This window comes from Thalia democratica, unplaced genomic scaffold, assembly GCF_965202585.1.
Source record: "Thalia democratica unplaced genomic scaffold, ktThaDemo2.hap1.1 HAP1_SCAFFOLD_270, whole genome shotgun sequence".
Lineage (NCBI taxonomy): Eukaryota > Metazoa > Chordata > Thaliacea > Salpida > Salpidae > Thalia > Thalia democratica.
This window is the reverse complement of record NW_028139380.1, coordinates 42736-66495: the sequence shown is the minus strand read 5'-3', so window position 1 is coordinate 66495 and position 23760 is coordinate 42736. Positions and strand designations below refer to the sequence as shown.

The 23760-nt window shown below is 26.8% G+C and overlaps 3 protein-coding genes across 3 annotated transcripts; all 3 read right to left on the bottom strand.

Annotated features, from left to right (window-relative positions):
- Positions 1 to 8: 8 nt before the first annotated feature.
- LOC145846079 (multicopper oxidase 3-like) lies at positions 9 to 18335 on the bottom strand. The gene is made up of 10 exons (XM_082952995.1): positions 18236 to 18335; positions 16744 to 16825; positions 3116 to 3257; positions 2521 to 2707; positions 2197 to 2310; positions 1782 to 1912; positions 1404 to 1511; positions 901 to 966; positions 596 to 744; positions 9 to 336 (listed from the first exon to the last, which is right to left on the bottom strand). The coding sequence occupies exons 1-10, from the start codon at positions 18297 to 18299 to the stop codon at positions 9 to 11; spliced, it is 1371 nt and encodes a 456-aa protein (XP_082809121.1). The 5' UTR covers positions 18300 to 18335.
- Positions 8980 to 11455, bottom strand: LOC145846085 (uncharacterized). The gene is made up of 4 exons (XM_082953000.1): positions 11315 to 11455; positions 11064 to 11132; positions 9838 to 10012; positions 8980 to 9314 (listed from the first exon to the last, which is right to left on the bottom strand). Exons 1-4 carry the CDS (start codon positions 11418 to 11420, stop codon positions 9170 to 9172), a joined length of 495 nt encoding a protein of 164 aa, XP_082809126.1. The 5' UTR covers positions 11421 to 11455; the 3' UTR covers positions 8980 to 9169.
- On the bottom strand, positions 13051 to 15813 carry LOC145846082 (uncharacterized). The gene is made up of 6 exons (XM_082952997.1): positions 15680 to 15813; positions 15350 to 15462; positions 14553 to 15075; positions 14066 to 14131; positions 13737 to 13885; positions 13051 to 13363 (listed from the first exon to the last, which is right to left on the bottom strand). The coding sequence occupies exons 1-3, from the start codon at positions 15805 to 15807 to the stop codon at positions 14864 to 14866; spliced, it is 453 nt and encodes a 150-aa protein (XP_082809123.1). The 5' UTR covers positions 15808 to 15813; the 3' UTR covers positions 13051 to 13363; positions 13737 to 13885; positions 14066 to 14131; positions 14553 to 14863.
- Positions 18336 to 23760: the final 5425 nt, after the last annotated feature.

The following is a 23760-nucleotide window of genomic DNA, read 5'->3' as shown; positions in this document are numbered from 1 at the left end:
TGTAGGTATCAACTAACATCATTCGAAACAGTGAAGTTTGGAGCATTACAAATTGTACTATTATCTATGGTATCGTATTGAAAAAGCAAAGGTCGGTCGGCTGGCTCGTACACTATATTGTTAATCACCGGTCCGGCATCAAAACTAAGTTCAAAAAACAAAGTTTCGTCAGGACTGCCTCTGAGTTTCTCAGAAATGTTGCCAACAGATTTCAGCTGATTTACGTAAACTGGGTTTACCACATTCTTTTCTTTCAACATAGGATTTAAATTTCTAAACTCTTTAGTTTTGTTTGTTGAAGGTAGAGTTGTGTTACTAACTGACGGGTCATCGTATCTAAAGAAAGTATTTGGTAGATGTTTCAAAGTTAAAAGTATACTAAGTTTATCATTTATTAGATCAAACAGCTATAGCAAAAGTCAGTATGTATAAAAAACTCAAGCTTTAGATACTTAGCGTAAAATTTAACGTTTAAGTTTAAAAATATAAATATAAAACTATAACTTTAAGATTATACTTTTCAGTAGAGCCATAATTTTAAATATTGTACAATAAAATATATTTCAAGACTTAATACTTCTTTATTAATTTTTACCTAACAATAGCTTTTTGTGAGAGATTCGCACACTCAGTATAACCAATTCCTGTGACTGCTGTGACTCTCATCCAGTAGTTAGAAGGATTTTTATTTGCATTTACTACAAAATCATATCTTTCGCCTGGTTGGATTGTTATTGTCGAAACCTAATAATGTACTAATCAGTTAAAGAAGCGCAATAAAAAAAATTGATTTGTTTTTTATTTCAATGATTGTAATTTAAATACTAGTTCGTAGTATTAAACTTAATTTTACAAGGATTTTGTTTTTAAACGTAAAAAAACTTTAAAAAAAAAACATACAATCTCAGGCTGAATGTCGTTTCCATCAGTACTGATTACTGTGAGATCATGATCGTCTATGGTGATCTATAAATATTAAAATAGTTTTTCTTAATATAAATAGTTTGTCTTTTAACTTTAAAAAGAAATATAAGCATTTATTTTGTGTACCATGTTCTGTTAATTATGAAAATATACAAGCTAACTCACTTAACTTTATAAAGATACAAATAATATAAACAATTAACTAAACAATTTCAGAACTCAATTTATATTGATGAGAATTGTAATTAACTTTTAAAACTAGCAATTATAAAAAGATATATTAAATGTTTCAAAAATTTTGGTCATAAAAACTTATTATAAAAACAATACATGTTGACTCGACTTCATTTAAACACATAAAAAATTAAAATAAAAGACTTTTTTTAGTACTTTCATTACTGTGTTCTTTATCAGTTATTAACTAAATATAATAAATATATAAAAATAAGTTATTGATAAAGGTTATCAACAAAAGTAACCTGTAAGGCGCAGTAAAGGGTTGCATGGCTGATAGCTCTGAACCGAGTTCGTTTATTTGGAGTTAGCAAAAATAGTTCGTATGGTATTGTTGTTGAGTAAGGCGTCCGCTGAAAAAAAATTAGAAATGTTTTTTTTTTGTATTTTAATAAATTATTACATAAAGCGAAAAAACTTAATTTCAATATTTATGCTTTGAAAAGAGCGTTTATAAATAAGTCATAAAGTTACTGCGTAGAAGAAATTAGTTTGTTAATATCTCTTTTATTGTTTAATAGTTTTGTTTGAGACATTATATTTAACAAAACTTTGCTGCTACGTATGTGGACCGTTTTTACTTGATACAAAACACTTTCTTCAACTATAATACTTAATATTACCCCTCTTTCGTTGATAACAATGTTCTCTGCTTTCAGTCCGTTTAAGAAGTTTCCCGCTAAAAGAGAAGTATACTTGTCCAATACAGTAGTGTGAAACCAATCGCTTACCATGAAAACGTGCTTGTCGGTATCTGTAAAAGTTCTTGCTTGTTATCTCCTTATAAAATTAAAACTTTAGTTTGATTGGAGTTTGACAGTTTAACATAATATATGTTTTAACTGGTTTTTGAGTAAGAAGAAACATAGATTAATTTTTATTTTTAAATATTATTTTGATCATTTTACCATCAAAAACGTGCATTTTTGTTCTGTATTTAAATAAAACTGTTTTAGATAAAAATTGTTGTTTTTAGTTTAGATAAGTTAATATTTTTGTTCCAGAGACTTAAATACATATTAAATTAGCTAAACCTACCAATATCGTACAAATCTGAATGAACGTTGTCTTGTTTTGGTTGCCTGATAATCAGAGGTCCTACAAGCCCGTCTCCCCTTTGCAATGAGTTGTGTGAATGCCACCAATGAGTACCTTTTAAAAATAACGTAAAAATGAGAATGGTTGTTTGAGGATGATTTCTACAAACTTCGAATTGTTGAATCAAAACTCGTATGCGTCATGACTAAGCTAGAAACTGATTTACTGTATAATTAAAAATTGTTTTACAATCCCTTGTTTAGAAAACAATAAGATTTAAGCAAGTAAAACTTCCATAACTTAAGACACTTTTTATCAACATACCGTGAGGATAAGCTGTGAATCTGTACAGCAAGCTTTCGCCAGATGCAATTGGACACTGGGACACCATTGGAACTCCGTCCATCCACTGAGAATCCCTCATGTCCAGTCCGTGCCAGTGGATTGTCATGACGTCCCAATTCTGAAGATTGTTGCGAACATTCACCACTATTGTGTCGTTTTCGCATACCTGAAAGAAAAACAAGTTTAAATCTCGGATGCAAAATATTAAAATATGTTTTTATCAACGGAATCAATGGAAATAAATGCGTACAAAAATAAAATAATTAAAAAAAATATTTACAGTTACACCTTTGATTTTTTTTTATTGTTATATATATTACAGTTTATGTATTCAAATAAAAACAAAATTAAAATGCTCTTTAATTTGTGTTGTTACGTTTTTTCACTATATATAAGTTTTTTTTCTATATGCACTTATATGCCTTAATAAAGACAAACTTTTAAAAACTTGAACGGTATTTTAGAAATACAAATTGGTATTTAAACTTATAAATAAGTAAGTATTGCTTTGACGATTTGTAAAAATACATTCATACCGTGCCAATTTTAATCAATTTATACAGTTTACACTGACTGAAATAACAGGCCAAGGTAGATGATCATTAATTTGAATGATTGGTTTGGAAAAACCGTCTGCAGGGAAGCAACCTTTGTTGTAGCAATCTGAAGCTTTAGTTGTGCAATTACCACAAGGACCATATGCGAGTGTTCTGGTCCTGATGATTGTACGTCACATAATATAAACTTGTTGATTGAAACGTAAAGTATATATAAAATATATGCAATAGTTTGCTTATATGGACTAACTTAATTAAATGTTAAAAAAAGCTCTTTTGATCATATATAAAATAGTTGTACAATAGTTTGAAAAAATTGTTAGTAATGAGAATTTTGAGTTTAACAAAATAACTTTTACTCATTATTTTTTTTTCTAAATGTACAAAGTTAGATTAAATTTATTCTATTGGTTTAAAATTTCCTTACAACTAACTTTTTTCAACTTATTAGTGTTTAACATGTTATTGTTTGCTTATACATCAAGGTTATTAGTAATGAAAGGAGTAATAAAACAAACCATTGAATATTCCAGTCGTAATTACAAATCATTGTCTCTCCTGCAACGCATGTTCTATCACATCGGTGTGGTGTTTCATTACCTGCATAAATTATCAGTAAAAATTAACAAGTTCATTTTTCTAAATAATGATAAAAAGAATTAATCAAAGCTGTGCAGTAACTGTAAATAGTGTTTATCATAAAATATGATCAACTAAATTTCAGTTTCAGTTAAATGTTAAGTAGTTTTTTTACGGAATATCAAAGACAACCCATATAAACCCTTGAAACGGGATGGTATAAAATATGCCTTTCAGCTACAAATATACGTAGTATAATTTACTACTTCTACAAACTGCTTTCAAGTTTGAGTGAATCACGCTTTTTATAACGAACAACTTGTAAGTTAATTTCCGGACAATTCAGTGTTTGCATTTTAAACTGTTTTGTTATATTTACTATTTAGTAATAACTATCAGTAAGTAAGAAGTCTTTGTCAAACAAGCTGAATTTTTTTATAGAAAACTTATCTATACACATCTATTTTTAAATTATCACAGATCAATATCAACTATTTCTACTATTTTAACATTGTTTAGTGAAGATGCGGTTTTAAATTCCAAACTTGATTACTTTTTGCTTTTTAAAATTAAATTTTAGCACATTAAAATATATATTGTAAACTAACCGTTTAATTTTAAGCTGCATACAAAATAAAACAATTTTTTTTAAAGTAAGTTTTTTGGTTGTGAAACAAAAATCAAACTTACTTGAATAAAAAGCAAATCCGATCCCAAACAGTTGTATAAAAACAAAAAATGATGATGAAGTCATGATTTTTTTAAAAATAAAAAGCCTGTTATAAAAATATGTTATTTAAATTTAAAAAAGGTTTAAGCTCCGGTTAAAATAAAATAAAAGTTAAATGGTTTATGCAAACAGTTAGTTAAATAAGATTAGTTTTTTTAAAGTATTTTTGTATTTTTAAAGTTTATAATTTTGCACTCAAATATTTTATGAGTCATATTTAGTTTTATGTCTTTCATATATTTTCATGCTTTAAATTTTTAATGTAAGTTAATTAAAACTTAATTGTACAAAATTCATTTTTATTTTTGATTTGTTCAACAAAGTACAAACGTTTTGATATTCATCATTAAATCAATAGTTACAATTCGGAAATGCTCTGGAGCTCAAAACTAAGCTGTCCAATAAAATATAAAACAAAACTATTATTAAAAGCTTTCATCGCTTACTGATATTTTCAATGAGTAAAACAGCTTCTTTTTAAACTAAGAATATTTTGACTTGGGCGGATTTGTTTTCACAAATGCGGTTTCATTGATTTTTACACCAATCGTTATAAATTTATGGAAAAAGAAAGTTATTAAAACAAAAGTCTAAATAACTATCCACCATACTGTTTTGTAAAATCTGAATTTTATATAGTAACGTCAATTATATCTATTTAATGTGTATAGATTTATCTTTGAAACTATTATAATAAGGCTCTTTTTTTGTTAAGGAGATGTTAATAAAAAGTATGCTTTATTTATGAATGACTAACGTATAACTACTAGAAAAAAAAAGTTTTTGTTTATATTTAAGTTTTATTATTTCGGTATAAAGTATAACAATACCTTTGTATCAGTTTATTAAACAAATTACTTTTTGTTACATAGCATTTGGTTAGTGAAGATATACCTAAAACCTTTAAAACAACAAACTTTTTTTCTTAATTTACAACATGTTTTGAAGCGCCATTTTAAAACAAAAATGCTGTACATACAGATCAGAAAAACATTTACAGCCTTAAATTGTTGTTTTATGGCTGAAATCCTAACAGTTTAGACTAAAAAATTGTAAAGAGTAGCTTGAAAAAACAAAACAGAAATTACCACGTGGTAAATGAAGCTGAAGGACCCAACTTACTGTAACATTTCTAAATTGTATTTTTATCCAGCTGTAGATTTTGTTCACAACATAATACACACTTTTTCACTAGTTAATATCTTATAGAAATTTTACGGTACGATTACAATTGTAAAAAAAACTATAACAATTTAAATGCATAAAGTTTTATTAAGTATTATTCAGCCTGATAATTTGTTGAACGTTTTTATAGTAAAAGTTAAGTTTAACATTTTTTTCTTTAAATATATTCTGTCTTTTCATACTTGTTTAGCTTTCTGACAAACAATGAGATACTTAGTCTAACGTTTTTCAAGTCTAGGAACCGACTTCAAACATCTGCATTCAGTTGCTACCCTACTTGTTTGGTCACCCTACTATTTATAACACTTTAAACTTGTGATTTTTCCCCAATTTAGAAAATTTAACTTTATGAATCATACATTTGTACGTAAATTATGACTAAAATTACTAAAAATAGTTTGACAGCTTAATCTAACTATAATGAATCACACGTTTCTTTTTTAAGATTAATATATGTTAAAAATAAAATTTGAGCTTGTTATATCTAAGCTTTTGTGATTCGAAATCATTTTTAGCTGAATGTAAACTAGTGTTAATATTGTTGTATTTTTAATACTACTTTTATTCTTGGCTTATAAAAAGCTTACACACTTTTTTGTCCTTACTGTTTCTGTAATGAATGTTATAAAACAAAAAACTAGTTTATTTATAATTTCAAAAATAATTTATCAGCAATATTTTAAAATAAGTTTTGTCATTCATACAAAGGCATATATTGATGAAGTTTGGCGCATACATAAAACGATAAAAAATGTATAATAATTGAAATGACATAACATCTAAAATTATTTTAATAAAGTGATCAAAGCTTTTTAACTAAATACCAAAACATTGTTAGCATAAAAAATTTAAGAACTTAAACTTTTATCTACCAATTTCAAAATTTACTACTCTGTTTTAAAGTTAAAGTCTACCTACATCATAAAAAAATCTTTTTTTCAGAGCTAAATATTGTTTTTTTTTGTTGAAAAGTTTTATAAATCTTGAAGAGGTAAGTTCGCTAATATTGATTATATGATTTTAAGTTTGATGAATGAAAAATAAAAATTTATCAACATTAAAAAATCGTATAAAATTTAATTTATTAAACAGTTACAAGTCAACTCCTGAATAAATAACCTTAAGAATGAATTTTATTTTTGAGTTTATTTATTTTTTTATCCCCGTATTGTACATTTTGGAGCCCAGAACTTTTAACTACTTAATAATAACCAGCTAAAAGGGTACATCTAGTGCTCCTTAAAATAATGAAGTTTTAGTATCGTTGTAAAAAAAATAATCTTCCTAGAGTTAACCAAGTTTGGACTAATGGCATTTGAATATTTATTTTAATTTTTATAAAAGTTAAACTATGCAGGGTCAAAATATTATTTTGTTCAAGTGTTTTTTTAATTTCTGCTTACAATAACTTTTTGATTTTGTTCTTACATTTCCACAAAACTCAACTTGATTGTTATTTAAACTTTTGTCTTCAATAAAAAAATACCTTGTACACAAATATTAATATATTTTTTATAAAAAACTAAAGTATAATAAGCTGACTTAATTGTTTTCACACTACTTTAATTTCAAAACTTTGAATTTTTTATAAGTTTTGGCACTTCCTATCTTTTCAATATTTTGTAGATTGTCCTAAAAATGTCTTCATTTCTTGTAGAAGTTTTAAAAAATGCTGCAAAATTTAACGGCTCGTTCGACAACATCGTTGACAGCAATGTTGACATTTAAAAGTTCTTTTACGACCAAGTAGTCTTTGTCGCTAACCCATTAATCTAGAGCAGGGGCAGTAAATCTGCGGCCCGAGTTATGTTTTGATGGAATGCGGCCCGCAAAAGATGCGACTCGTGAGTATGTATTGCGTACAGCTGAAAATAACTATTGTTTAAGTTGATTTTGTTTTGTAAAAAATAGTTTGATCAATACTTTTAAAGTGCCTGAACAGAATTTGAAACCATCAAAAAGTTTTACAGTATAGGCTTAAAAATGTGTAAAAAGGCAGATTTGTATTCTAGCAGTATTTGTTTAAGTTAGTCTATATTTCCGCCACACTTCAACAACTGGGATAGTGAACAAAATTATAAATTGTTTGGATTGGAATATTTTTGTATCTCAGATTCAGTAAGATGTTAATGTAATAAATAAACCTAATTCAAAAAAAGTGTTTTACCATGTGTACAATGGTTGTGCACACTGCACAGTAATTAACAAAATGTGTTGATTTTAACACTTTCATTTATTAACAATTAACTTTATTACAGTAATATTATAGTAAAGTTCCAAAGATATTGTACTTAATAATTAAGTCAAAAAAAGTTATGATAATTTATGCAAATTTTTTATAAACTTTTTGAACGACTTTGTGTCGACTAAAACAGGACATCTGGAAGAGTTAGTGACGTAACAAGAATTTTCTAAAATTTATGATATTGTATGAAATATATATTCGATATAATTTTGGGATGGAATCATATGTTTTATTTTTAATAATGTACAGGACTCACTATCCGGGCCGGATCTTGATATAAAAAAAAGTCAGGTTCCGGCCGGATCCTAACAGAGATCCGGCCGATTCTGATCTAGTTAGTAAAAAAGAACATACAGAAAAATATTTTTTCAAAAACAAACCCTTTGTAAATTAAAAAGAGTCATTTTGGTCAGTTAAAATTAAACACCTACCGTGATTGGCTCATTTTGAACACGTGACTAATTTACAATTGTTTACATTTAAACTATGAAATAAACACTTTAGAAACGCAACTCTTTACCGATGTAGTAACATTAAAAACTTACTATCAAATTGTTAGACTAGTTTTAAGATTGTTTTAAATAACGGATTTGAATTTTGATATACAATTTGTAAGTTCACAACATTATTCTGGTTGTTTTAGTTTTAATTTATCTAAATTTAATACAATACAATAAATAAATAAAAATAATGTTTTTTTATTTCTTCTTATATGTTTTGTACACCAGGTCCTTAGACTAAATTTTTTGAGCGCTTTCTTTTTATTGTTGAATAAACAATATCATTTTATATCAGTTTAAATTAACTCAGTAAATTTTATTTGAATTACTTGTATTATGAAAATTTATATTTAACTTAAAATGATATAAATTAGTATAAACTGGTTTTAAAACTTAGAAAAGCTATTTAAAAAAGTATTTTAGCATTAGAAAGAATTATTTGGGTTGTTACTGTTATTATTTGTGTTAAAAGGTTGTGATTTTTATTAAAGCGTACTTATTTACAGTAAACTGTACGTAAAATTATAATTACAAACAAGTACTTGAAGTAAAAAATAAAATTTATTCTCAATATACATGTTTCATGGTATATAAGTAAAACCAAAAACTTTAATTTCATCGAAAATTTCGCAATTAGTAAGGGTGGTACAGAAAGATAAAGACTAATATAAAAATGTTTATCCGTTTTGTTTGACTATATAAGCAAGTAAACATACTAGAACTATATTCAAAACTTGTAACTTTGAATATATTTAAACACTTTAAACGAAGAAACTAACAACAAAATAAAATGTAAAACTTTTTAAAAGGTTGAAACACTCAACTTTTGCCTTTAGTTTATGCAATTCTTTTTCTCGCATTTAACTCTAGTCACTTGTTTTGGACATTCACCGTTGTTGAGATAATGGAAGCATTTGTATAACTTATCGGTGTTGTGATTTTGCTTTCTAAATTCAATGCCTTGCATTTCTGGTGTCCTTAAGTTAAAATTTTCAGTTTTATAAACTAATCTTTTAACTAAGAGAAAGATTAATGTAGTCAGGTATTTTTTTGTTAAACTAGTTATATATTTTTTTATACTTTAAACTAAACGAAGCAGTCTAAATGGTTTAATTTATTTGTTTATTTTTTAGATGATACCTTGTCTAGGTAAAAAAAATTAAAGATCACCGATTGATAATGTTCATTTTTTTAGTGTTTTATAAAATTTAAAACTCTTAGGAGGTAATTAAAAAAGTAAGCATAACTAGCTTTTGCTTATTATTTTATTTTAAAATTTTTATGGATTCCTAAAGTTCTTTTATTTATATTCTTCCTGTTAATACGAGTAAAGTGTAGTACTTTTTACAGTGTAGTTAAAACAAAATAAAAACATTACCTCATAAGTATCTTGAACTGCCTTTTAAAAGATAAGAGCTAGCAGTAATGACGAGCAATTTTTGTGAATATAAGCACTTGATTGCCAACTGAAATAGACAGTACAAAAAACATTAAACTCACAATTCTTGTGTCGCAGCATCCCTAACTTCTATTTTAATGCTTTCCCTTTTGCATTTTTTTCTAAAATTGGGGATGTTGATGTTTCCTTTGTTAAGAGCATAGCGGACTGTTACTAGATCGAACTTCTCATTTTTCGTGTACATTACGTCCATAAAATTAGAAATAAGTGTGCAGTCTGTCACAAAATAGTTATTTATAAGTCGCTATATTTTCTAACTAAAGTATCGTAAAAATTGAAGACTTATTCATTAGATGACAAACTTTATTTTTGTATAGTAAAAAAAGTTAAAAAATAACGCTGTGTTTGCAAGTTGAGAAACAATGATCTACCGGATCCACTATCCGGATCAGGATTCGACCGGATATTGACTGTCTTCACTACTATCCGCATCTAGCCGCACCCTAATTTATAAAGCTGAATCCGGTAGACCACTGGTTTTGGAATATTTTATCCAAAAATAGATCGGTCAATTCAAACGGGTAATAGTGATTTTTTCGTTGATAAAGAAACTTCCATTATATAAAGAAACAACCAAACTAAAATTATAACAAAACGTTCCCTAAAAAGACAAAAGGAAACTTTTGAGCGCAAACAAACTCACAGTTACAATACATTTGAAACTGTAATTATTAGGTTATTTATAACAAAAATATAAAAAAGTATAAAATATATATATGGTTATTATGTATATAAAAGGTTATTTGTAACTACAATTTTAAATGTACTGATGAAAAGTTAATGATTGCTTTGTATTAGTATCGGTTGTAATTTTTGAAAGAAATATACTAAGACAAGAAATATGAAGATTTAAATATAAGTAAAAAGTCGAAATGGGTTGAAATAAGGTTTAAAAGTTTATATTAAAGTGCTTTTCCACGATCATTTTGTGTTAGAGGAAATGTTTCAAGGTTAAATAGGAAGTTTTACTTGGCAGCTTCATGGTAAATAGACACGTTTTTTTCTCTACTAACTGTGTTTAGTTATAAAACTACAACGTGATAAGAAACTTTTAAGAACTTTAGACAATATAATCATTAATTTTATACTTAAAGCCAAAAAAAAAAAAGAATACTTTTTGTATGTGTTGTTTATAAAAAAAACAAAAGTAAGCATAACATTTTAGCCATGTTTAAAACTTTATAGTATAGATAAAAATAACTTAATGACATTATTTTCGATATAACAACTGATTGTTAGAAAATTATAAAAATAACAGATTTCATACCATCTACTAAATCGTCTGTATCTTCACCATCTTCGTCAGTTGAACCATCGCTATTTCCTTCACTGATTTCTGAACAAGTTTTTAAATTTCAATACTACCATTTGTAGATAAGTAATACTTGACTTATCATTTTAGAACAAACTGTTAACAAAAACTTAATTGAAGTTAATCTAGTAAAATTGTTTTAAAGGAATAATATCAAGAATATCAATAAAAATAAAGTTCTTTTTTATGACATTATGATTTCATACCACTACTTTCAGTGTCATCAGGTTCGTAGCTTCTGCATCGATCAAAACTTTTAGGAACATTTTTTGCCACAACACCAGGTTCTCCTACTTGAATCACAAGAAACATAGCTGGAAAATTACATGCACTTTAAACTTGTTTTTTTTTTAAATTTGTGTTTTTTACATTTAAATACTTCTCAAACTTTAGATATAATTGAAAAACGTTATGTTGAACTTATATTTGTACTGTAAAATTCGGATCGGAAAAAATCTGCGGCTTGCAAAGCAAAAATCTGCAGCTTTAAATGAATTTTTAATTAAAAACTTAATTTACAAAAAAAGAAAAAGCTTATGTTGTGAAAACTTACAGCTAGGCTCATAGTTGAACACTTATTAACTTTTAATGTTTTGTTGTTTAAATTATCACATTTTTAGTTGAGAATAGTTTTTTGATGGTTACAATTGACTAAAACAAATGCTGCATACGAAACACTATTTTTTCTATACAATGTAAATATGTAAACACATGCGTGAAAACTTTGTTGGAAAATAAGCAGTTACTTATGATAAACTGCCGATTTTTGCTCAAGATCAATTTTAAAAGATAAGTCAATAAATATGCACTAAAACTTTTTGAAGCAATTTTCAAAATGGACTTATTTTTTTTCTGAACTTCACAAGGTTTTTTTCATGTAAAGTGTGCATTAAACATTTTGTTTTCATTAATTTTACAACTTATCTGCACTTTTTATATATATTTTTTAACAGTTTTTATTGTGCACAGTAGTTATCTAAGTTATTTACTTTGTGCAACGTTTTAAAATTGGGCACACGGTGATATTAACTATACTATATTTTTACACGAGTACGTAGTATTTTATGGAAACAAGAAGTTATGGCAGCTGTATAGTTATTTCGGTTTTAAGTTATTTTAAGTAAATATGATAATTTTTTAATATCAGTACGGTATATTACGATATTATAGATTTTGACAAACAATAAATAAATGTGTATGTAAACGTACACCTGATATTTTGAAATATGACAACAATCTCACTTAAATCATGGAACAGTATGTGACAGTGGAGAGGCCAAAATCCGGGGTTGTCTGAAAAGAACCTGACAATAGTGTATCCTCTGTTCGGTATAATTACTGTGTCTTTCATTGGGGGATTCACCAGCTGTCTATCAATTTTAGTGTTGTAGTAGATATCCTTCATTTTCTTCATCGGCAGCGGTTCGCTCTCATTTACCCTTTTAACAAACATTTGCTAAACATGTTTATTTGCTAAAGAGTTCAATTTATTTCAAGTAAAAAGTTAATAGGTTGAAGCAATTTACTGGTAGAAGTGTAATTTACCTTTTCATAGCAACAACGGCATATGGTTGACCGTGTAAATGTATCGGATGACCCGAATCGTTATTAGTTCCGGCGCCCTTGTCGAATATCACCGTTTCAATTAACTGGTTACTTTTCACTTTCACTACGTGCACACATTGCTTTGTCTGTAGTGAGTATCAAGGTTAAATTTTAGCCTAAAACACAAAAAGTTAAGCACTAATAAACCGTATGTGCGGAATTTCAAATTTAAATAAGTTTTACAATCTAATATACTTAGTAATTATTTCTAACTAAGTTATTTGAAAGTGCAGTAATTATTGTTTTTATCAAACTAACTAAGCTTAATAAGGTTTACAATTTCTTAGCAGAAAATTTTACAGTCAAAACTAATTTGTAGAAATCAACTAACATCTTTCGAAACAGTGAAGTTTGGAGCATTACAAATTGTACTCTTATCTATGGTATCGTACTGGTACAGCAAGGGTCGGTCGGCTGGCTCGTACACTATATTATTAATCACCGGTCCGGCATCAAAACTAAGTTCAAAAAACAAAGTTTCGTCAGGAGTGCCTCTGAGTTTCTCAGAAATGTTGCCAACAGATTTCAGCTGATTTATGTAAACTGGGTTTACCACATTCTTTTCTTTCAACATAGGATTTAAATTTCTAAACTCCTTAGTTTTGTTCGTTGAAGGTAGAGTTGTGTTACTAACTGACGGGTCATCGTATCTAAAGAAAAAACAAAGCTATATAATAAAAAACTAAAAGTATACTGAGTTTATCATTTAAAATAAATTAAAAAGCTAAAATAAAAGTCAACTTTTATAAAAAACTCAAGCTTCAGGTAGTTAGCGTAAAATGAAACGTTTAACTTTAAGAATATAAAAATAAAACTACTATTTAAAGATTACACTTTTCAGTAAAATACTTTAGTTTTAAGTTAAATTAAAATTTTATTTTTAAAACGAAAGTACGACAAAGTAGCTTTGTAGTGTCATAAAGTTTTTTTAAACAAGGCTGTCTGGGAAGCAAAAAATTAGATCATATTTAAAATAATATGTTAGGTAACTTAAAACTTAAAAACTTCTTTATTCATTATTACCTAACAATGGCTTTTTGCGAGAGACTTGCACACTCAGTAAAACCTATTCCTGTGACTCCTGTGACTCTCATCCAGTAGTTAGAGGGAGTTTTATTTGCATTTACTACAAAATCATATCTTTCTCCTGGTTGGATTGTTATTGTCGAAACCTAATATGTATTAATCAGCAAATAAAAAAAGTTAAAAAACGCAATAAAAAAAGTTAATTTGTTATTCACTTTAATGAGTTTAGTTTATTTAAGTAGTTTTTAGTATCTTGCGGGTCATATAAAACCTAATTTTTCAAGGATATCAAGTTGAAAATGTAAAAGAAATAAAAACAAACTTACAATTTCAGGCTGAATGTCGTTTCCATCAGTACTAATTACTGTGAGATCATGATCGTCTATGGTGATCTATAAATAAAAAATAGTTTTCTTAATCTTAATAGTTTATCTTCCTACTTTAAATATAAGTATAAGCATTTTTTAATGTACCATGTTCTGTTAATTTTGAAAATATACAAGCTAACTCACTTAACGTTATAAAGATACAAATAATATAAACAATTAACTAAACAATTTCAGATTCAGTTTATATTGATGAGAATTGTAATTAACTTCTGAAACTATTAATTCAAAAAGATATATTAAATGTTTCAAAAATTTTGGTCATAAAAACTTATTATAGAAACAAATCATGTTGACTCGACTTCATTTAAACACATAAAAAGTTAAAATAAAACACTTTTTATAGTAGCTTCATAACTTTGTTCTTTATCAGTTATTAACTTTTTAAAAAATGTTTCCTTAAAATAAAGGTTATAAACAAAGTAACCTGTAAGGCGCAGTAAAGGGTTGCATGGCTGATAGCTCTGAACCGAGTTCGTTTGTTTGGAGTTAGCAAAAATAATTCGTATGGTATTGTTGTTGAGTAAGGCGTCCGCTGAAAAAAGAATTAGAGATTAAGTATTTGTTTTTTTTTGTATTTCAATACAGTATTACATGGTGAATGAGCTTTAAAAAACTTAATTTAACGATTTATGCTTTAAAATGAGCTTTTATAATAATTCACAAAGTTAGTACATCAAGAAATTGGTCAATTGATATCTATTTTATTATTTAATAGTTTTGATTAAAACATTATGTTTAACAACACTTTGCTGCTACGTTTGTGGACCGGTTTTTTACTTGATACAAAATACTCTCTTCAACTATATTAGTTAATGTTACCCCTCTTTCGTTGATAACAATGTTCTCTGCTTTTAGTCCGTTCGGGTTTCCCGTTATAAGAGAAGTATACTTGTCCAATACAGTAGTGTGAAGCCAATCGCTTACCATGAAAACGTGCTTGTCGGTATCTGTAAAAGTTCTTGCTTAATTTCTTCTTATAAAATCAAAATTTTAATTTTTTTGTATTATTGCAGTTTAAAATAATATATATTTTAATTTAAAAGGTTTTCGAGGAAGAAGAAACATGAATTAAGTTTTAAATATTATTTTGATCAGTTTACAAATAAGCTGCGCGTTTGTTCAAAAAACAGTTTTAAATAAATTTTTTCTTTTTTTTACTTTAGATATAATAATACTTTTGTTTCAGAAACTTAAATACACATTAGAATTAGCTAAACTTACCAGTATCGTACAAATCTGAATGAACGTTGTCTTGTTTTGGTTGCCTGATAATCAGAGGTCCTACAAGCCCGTCTCCCTTTGCAATCCTTTGTGTGAATGCCACCAATGAGTACCTTTTAAAAATAACGTAAAAATGAGAATGGTTGTTTGAGATGATTTCTACAAACTTCGAATTGTTGAATTAAAACTCGTATGCGTCATGTCTAAGCTAGAAATTAATATAAGTACAAATATATAAATTTCCTTACGATCCCTTGTTTAGAAAACAATAATATATTTTTATTAAGGAAGTAAAACTCATATTAATTAAGACACTTTTTATCAACATACCGTGAGGATAAGCTGTGAATCTGTACAGCAAGCTTTCGCCTGATGCAATTGGACACTGGGACACCATTGGAACTCCGTCCATCCACTGAGAATCCCTCATGTCCAGTCCGTGCCAGTGGGATTGTCATGACGTCCCAATTCTGAAGATTGTTGCGAACATTCACCACTATTGTGTCGTTTTCGGCATACCTGAGAGAAAAACAAGTTTTAATCTTGCAAAGTATTAAAAAGTTTTGTAAATGGACTCTATGGAAATAAAAAAAAGAAAACATTATGTAAAAAAAAAGTTTTTTTACAGTAACGTCTTTGATTTTTGTCATCGCTTTATATCAGCTGTTTTTATGTAATCAATAAAAATAAAACCAAAACGCTGTATATTGTGTTTGTTTCGGTTTTAATCTTTATTTATATATTTAAAAATAAATCATTTCTAAACTAACTAAAACCTCAACATAAACAAGCTTTTTCAAAATTAACTTTTAATATTTAGTATTTTTTTTATGCTGTTAATAACCATTACTGCCTATTGTGTTAACTCTAACTAGCTTGAACAATTTATACTGACCGAAATAACAGGCCAGGTAGATGATCATTAATTTGAATGATTGGTTTGGAAAAACCGTCTGCAGGGAAGCAACCTTTGTTGTAACAATCTGAAGCTTTAGTTGTGCAATTACCACAAGACCATATGCGAGTGTTCTGGTCCTGATAATTGTACGTCACATAATATAAACTTGTTGATTGAAACGTAAACTATATATAAAGTATAAGCAATAGTATGCTTATATTGACTAACTTAATTAAATGTTAAAAAAAGCTCTTTTAATCATTTATAAAATAATTGCACATAAATTAAGAAACCGTTAGTTATGAGAACTTTTAATTTAACAAAACAATTTTTACTCATTACTTGTTTTTGTAAATGTACAAAGTTAGATTAAATTTATTCTATTTGTTTAAAATTTCTTTACAACTAACTTTTTTGCAACTTATTAGTGTTTAACACGTTATTGTGTGCTTTTACATACAAGGTTATTAGTAATGCAAGGAGTAAAAAGGCAAACCATTGAATATTCCAGTCGTAATTACAAATCATTGTCTCTCCTGCTATGCAGGTTCTATCACATTGGTGTGGTGTTTCATTACCTGCATAAGTTATCAGTGAAAGTTAAAAAGTTTATTTTTCTTAATAAAGATGAAAAATTAATCAAAGTTGTGAAGTAACTGTAAATAGTGTTTATCATAAAAACTGAGAGAATGCTAACTTTTGCAATTTAAACTGTTTGATTAAACTTATTTTTTATTAAAACTTTTAGTTTGTAAGCATTAAAATAATCACTTTTAGTGAAACATAATTAGTTCAAAAGTATTCGTAAAATATTTTCAATACAATTTTAGTCTCAGTTAAATATTAAGTATTTGAAAAACAACCCATATAAACCCTTGAAACGGGATAATATAAAACATGGCTTTCAGCTACAAATATACGTAGTACAATTTACGAGTTCGACAAACTGCTTTCAAGTTTGAGTCAATCACGTTTTTTATAATGAACAAATTGTAAGTTAATTTCCGGTCATTTCAGTTTTTGCATTTTAAATTATATTATTGTAACTACATTAGTAAGTAAAACCAGCAGAGGTGTTTTATAGAAAAACTTAAATATATTTGAACAGCTTTTTTCCGGTGCATAGCTTATTAAAAATATATAACAGAATACATTTCATTTTCTTTAAATTAGTTTTAGTACTTTCGTAGTAAGGAAAAAATACTTCTCGGCGATTGAGCAACATTTGTTGGACAATCCTTAGTGTGTTAAAAATTATAAAAAGGACAATTTTCCAGTCTTAGTGAAAGCGGAGAACTCTTTTCAATTGCATATTTTGGAAGCCTTATGTATTTAATCTTTAAAGCCCAGTTTATGCAAGCAGAAAAAGTTCGTTTACCAAACTAGAAATTTTAAATCCTTATATTAGTAATTTTAAAGTAATTAGTTTCTTGTTAAATTTTATTTTTAAGTATAGTTTTAAATTTAAAATGTTTATCGCTTGTTTATTTAGATTGTTTTAATTCTAACGAGTTTTATTAGAATACCAAACTTGTTTAGCATTAGCACTTATTTAATTTTCAACATTTGATTTTTACGTCATTTTATATCTTAAAACTTTAAACTTCAGTATGAACTTCAATTTGTATTCATTCTAATTCAGTAAGAAACTATTTCTGATGAGCCTTACTACGAAAGTACTAAAATAAATTTGAAGAAAATGAAATGTATTTTGTTATATATTTTTAATAAGAAAACTTATCTATATACATTTATTATTAAGATTACGGCAAGTTAATATTAATGATTTCTACTATTTTAACATTATTTATTAAAGATGCGGTTTTAAATTCAAACCTTGGTTATTTTTTGCTTTTTAAAATTAAACTTTAATACTTAAAAATGTATATTGTAAACTATCTATGTTTTAACTCGCATATACTAAACAATTTTAGAGAAATATTTTTAACAAATAAGTTTGTTGGTTGTGTATAAAAAATAAAACTTACTCGAAACTAAAGCAAATCCGAGACCAAACAGTTGTATAAAAACTAAAAATGATGATGAAGTCATGATTATTTGAAAAATCAAAAGCCTGTTCTAAAAATCTGTTATTTAATTTGAAAAAAAATAAAGCTACGGTTTTTAAAAAGTTTTTTAAATGCTTTTTACGAGCAACAAATTAAACAAGATCAGTTTTTAAAAAGTGTATTTTTACTTTTCTAGTATAAAAATATTGCTTTAAAATATTTTATGAGTTTTACTAGTTTTATATCTTTTATAAGTTTTTATTCTTTAAACTTATAACGGAAGTTAATTATAAGTAAAATGTACAAAATTCATGTTTGTTTTTGATTTATTCAACAAAATCCAAACCGTTTTGATATTCATCATAAAATCAATAGTTACAATTTGGAAATGCTCTGGAGCTCAAAACAAAGCTGACCAATGAAATATAAAACAAAACTGTTATTTAAAGCTTTCATCACTTACTGATATTTTCAATGAGTAAAACAGCTTCTTTTTAAAAGAATATTTTGATTTGGATGAATTTGTTTTGATGCCGGATGCGGTTTAACTTGATTTTTATACCAATTGTTACAAATTTTATATGGAAAAAGAAAAGTATAAATACAAAAGCCTAAATCACTATCTAACTAGTTTATTTGTAAGTTCAGTTTTTTTTGTATAGTTATGTCAATTATATGTATTTAATGTCTATAAATTAATTTTCGAAACTATTGCAATAAAGCTTTAGTTTTTATTTATTTTTGAATAGTTGTTTATAGAAAAATATACTTTTTTTATGCTTGACTACCATATAGTAACTAAAAAAAAACTACTTTCAAAAGTTTTACTTTTTAGTATTGCATTCTTTTATTTCTGTTATAAGGCATAACAATAGCTTAAAATCAGTTTACTACTCAAAATTATATTTTATTACATAGCATTTAGTTGTTGAATTAGATATACCTGAAACCTTTAAAATAACAAACATATTTTCTTAATTACAAAATGTTTTAAAGCGCCATTTTTAATTAAAAATATTATATAGTAGATAAATTTTATTATATTTAGACAGTTCATAAAACCATTTTTAGTAGAAGTGAGCAACGTACGGCCCGCAAGTGAAGTGACAGGCCCGTCAAGGTCAGGATTAGTACATTTGTATAAAACGTTGTATCAAACTTTTACCAAAAAAAAACGTAAGAGTTAAACTTTAAAGAATTTTAATTCTTTTTTTATATGTAGTAATAAAAACACCAATTCTTCCTAATGTTCTGTTTTGTTTACACTTAAATGTAATATTCTTCACTCAAATTACCCTAATCAAAATGTTTTTTTAAATCTGATATTTTACATATTTACCTTTGTCAATCTACCATGTCAATGACATTCATAAACAACAAACGAGTTAAAAATTACATTTTACCAAAATAAATGATGAGTTCTTAATACCAATACTAAGAATTTTTTGTCTACTATGTAGATTTCTAACAAGGACTGGGTCTCAGATTTTGCAATCATGGTAAATTTGTTTATACATATGAACAAACTGAATACTAAACAATGGAAAAGGGTACTTTTACTTATGAAATGTTCTATGTATTTAAGGCATACAGGCTAGAGTTTAAACTATCTTCTCTTAAAATCTGTAAGAATAACTTAACGAATTTTGCAACACTTGCAAATACAGAACAGTCAGTGATATCGACGAAAAAATATCATAGTTTCAGCTAACAATTAGTTTAGTGGGACGATGAAGTTCAGTAAAAAAACTCCATCATAGAACAATTCAAAACTGAAACAATGAAAAAAAAATTATGATACATTTAACAAGTTAAAGTTTGTCTCGATTAAATTTTAGTTATTAAATTGTTGAATTTATAAAACTATTCTTAATTCTGCCCAGGGTTATATTAAAAATATAAATTTGAATACATAATAAGTATCAACTTAAAATTTCATACTTGAGTAAGTTTTTGTAAAATAAATGGATAGGTATTACTGATAAATTCGATCCATACAGTTTTTATCTGGCCGGAGTATAGTTTCTAAATAGAATCCGGTCTGATCCGGATCTAAAAAAAGGGGTTATCCGATCGAACCCTGGTTCCGGTAGATTATTATTCGAAATGCCTCGGCCCGCCAATGAGTAAATTTTTACTGATTTTGCCCGCCGATTAAAAATCTTGCCCACCTCTAACTTTTAGCCTTAAATTGTTGTTTTATGGCTGAAACTCTAATAGATTAGCCTAAAAACTCCAAAAAAAATTGAAAAGAATGGCTTGAAAAACGAGTCAGTAATCTTCAAATGGTTTATTAAGCTGAAGAACACAGCCTTACTATTATATAATTTTATTATTTTCAGCTGTAAATTTTGTTCACAAAATGATACACTTTTTTAATAGTTAATAACTTTTAAAAATTTTACGGTTCGATTACATTTGTTTGGAAACTATTAAATTAAAAAAAATACATATAAATTTAATGCAAGAAGTTTTATAACGTGTTTCGAGTCAGATAGTATGTTGAACGTTTTTATAGTAAAAGTTAAGTTTAACATTTTTTTCTTTAAAATTATTCTGTCTTTTCATACTTGTTCAGCTTTCTAACAAACAATGAGATACTTAGTCTAACATTTTTCAAATCTAGGAACCGACTTCAAACATCTGTATTCAGTTGCTACCCTACTTGTTTAGTCACCCTGCTATTTATAACACTCTAACCTTGTGATGTTTTCACGATTTAGAAAGAACTAACTCGATGAATCATCACACCATTCGTACGTAGATTATGACTAAACTTGGCAGAAATTGTTTAAAAGTTCAGCTTAACTATGATGGTTCGCACGTTAAGTTTCTTTCTTTGTGGTGAGTCTTAGTTGAAAATAAAATTTAAGTTGTTACCAATAAAAGCGTCACATCACACTTGCGTGACGCTAAACTACTTTTTAGCTGAATTCAAACAAGTGTCAATACTTGTCGATTTTGTTTTATACTACTTAATTTTATAAGTTTTATGATTATAAACTGTCTACGAGCTTTCTTATCATTATAGTTTCAATAGTGAATGGTAGAAAAAATTAACTAACTTGTCTACTAATTACTAAACTCATTTTCAATATTACTTTGAGAAAAGTATTAAAAATCCATTTTTAAAAAATAGATCAAGAAATATCGCGCATACATAAAACAATAAAAATGTATGGTATTAAAAATAACACAAAACTTGTAACAACTTTTATAAAGTAATAAAACCGGTTTGAATAAATGACTTAAAATAAAAATATAAACATTTGTTAAAAATTTTAAAAAGTGTTACTCTGTTTTAAAGTTGCAGTTGACAATATTTAAAACTTGAAGACATTGAGATTATTACTAATCGTTATGTAACTGTATTGTAAATCACAATCTCAAGCTCCTAGTTCATAAAAACAACTTTTAACAAAACTTACATTGATTTTTCTTTTCTTTTGAAAACTTTATAAATGTAAAAGAGGTAAATTTGCTAATAATTATCAAATGAATTAAAACTAAGCTAACAAAACATATAAATAAACTTTATTTTTATTTGAAAGTCATATAGAGTATTAACTTTTAAGTCAACTTTCAAATACAAATCCCTTAATTATGACTTTGGTTTCATAATTTTTATCTATCTTTTCAGGATACTTATTATTAACAAGCTGATAGGGTGCATATAGTCGTTTTTTCACTGGAAAAAATCAGATTAGACAAATATAGCTGATAATTTTTTAAGTGATTTTCAGAGGGTCATTGAAGTTTTCGTATATTAATTAAACAAAATAAAAACAAACGTATACTGATTGTACGTTTAATAACAGGTCTGCAACATGTAAACTTATTTATATATAATTGTTTGTGTTAGAGTCCTTTGGGTCATGGATTATATGCTTGAAAACGCAAGTATAAGTGTTTTTTTAAGGTGAAATTCAGTCGGTTGTGAAACTTTTAATACATTAGTTAAAACTATTAAAACCGGAAGTGTATTATTTAACAACAGGTCTGCAACATTTGAATAAAAAAATTTTGTATTAAAGCACTTTATACTTTTTTCCCAGTGGAAAAAAAACGATAGGGGGTTCAAACTTTTATTTTATGCAACTTTTTTTTTTAGTTTTGTGCATACAATACTTTTTAGTACTTATTCCTACATTTATACGATGTTAAATTAAACAGTTGCTAAGAGTTTTGTTTCTTTGAAAAAAATACATTGGCCAGAAGTGGTAGATTTTATTAAAAACGAAAGTGTAACAAATTGATGAAATCGATTTAACACTAGTTTTGTTCTAACTCGCTTTTTCTTAAGTTTGGCAGTTACTATAATTTCGTTAATTTTAAGTTTATTTTCAAATACTTCGTCATTACTCGTAAAATGTAAAATACTACTAAAAAGTTTAACACTTCGTTCGGCAACAACCTTAAGAAAAATCATGTCTGTTAACTACTTTTTTTACATCTAAGCAACCTTTGTCGTTAACCCATTGTTCTATAGGTTTGGTAAGAAAAAATGACTGCACCTATGATTAACATAGAACATCGAAAGACTTCAAACAAAGTCTGCTAAATCTTTCTTCCCTCTTTTCTCAATGGCACAAATAGGTAGTTTAAGTAACTCATTTTTCTTAAGTAAAAGCTTAAGTTTGAGTGAACAAAGTCATCATTTTTTCATTATTAAGATTTACTTCTTGTAGAGAATACTTCGCTGAAAATATTTTAAGCTTAAAATTTATGGTTTTGCAGTATAAGAAACTCGTCTAAAATTGCTGTACTAAAGGTTATTTCATAAGACTTGTTAATCTTTTGATTCAGATATTTCGTCAAAACAAATCATTATTTCAAAAGTTGTTACATAGTTTATGTTATACTTCATTCTTTAGTAAGGTTCTAATTACTAGTCATAGACGCCCTATCATTAATTAAGCCCTAGTAACATAACTGGACTGCACACTAGCATTAACAAAATGTTCTGCAAAGTTTACCGATCAAACACCAAGTGTTACACAAAAGTGAATAGTCAAGTTTATTTTATGTTTAGAAAAAACTAGCTCGGGAAAGTTAATATTTTTCTTTTATATAAACTATTTTATGTAGTATGTGGACAAAATAAGTTATAAAAATCGTTTACTTCAATATATTGTAAAAATACTAAGTATATGTATATATGAGTCTAACTTTTTAGGTAACAATTGTAAATGAAAACTGTTGACAAGTTTTTACATAATGTCTCAAAATTAGAGCAGTTTAAAGTAGTCGTACTAAGTGAAACTTTAAACTAATATTATTTAAAGAATTGAATATGTTATACTATAACACTTTTTATATTAACAAAGTTTAAATAGTATTATTAAAAAAAATTGAGGCCAAGTTTTATTAAGCATGTAAAATTTAAACGAGTTAAGGATCTGTCTAAAGCCATTTTAAGATAAACTTTAGTCATTTTTTTGTCAAAAAACCTTTACGATTACGTATTAACAAAAAGTTAAACTTTAAAATTTACATTTCTTAAA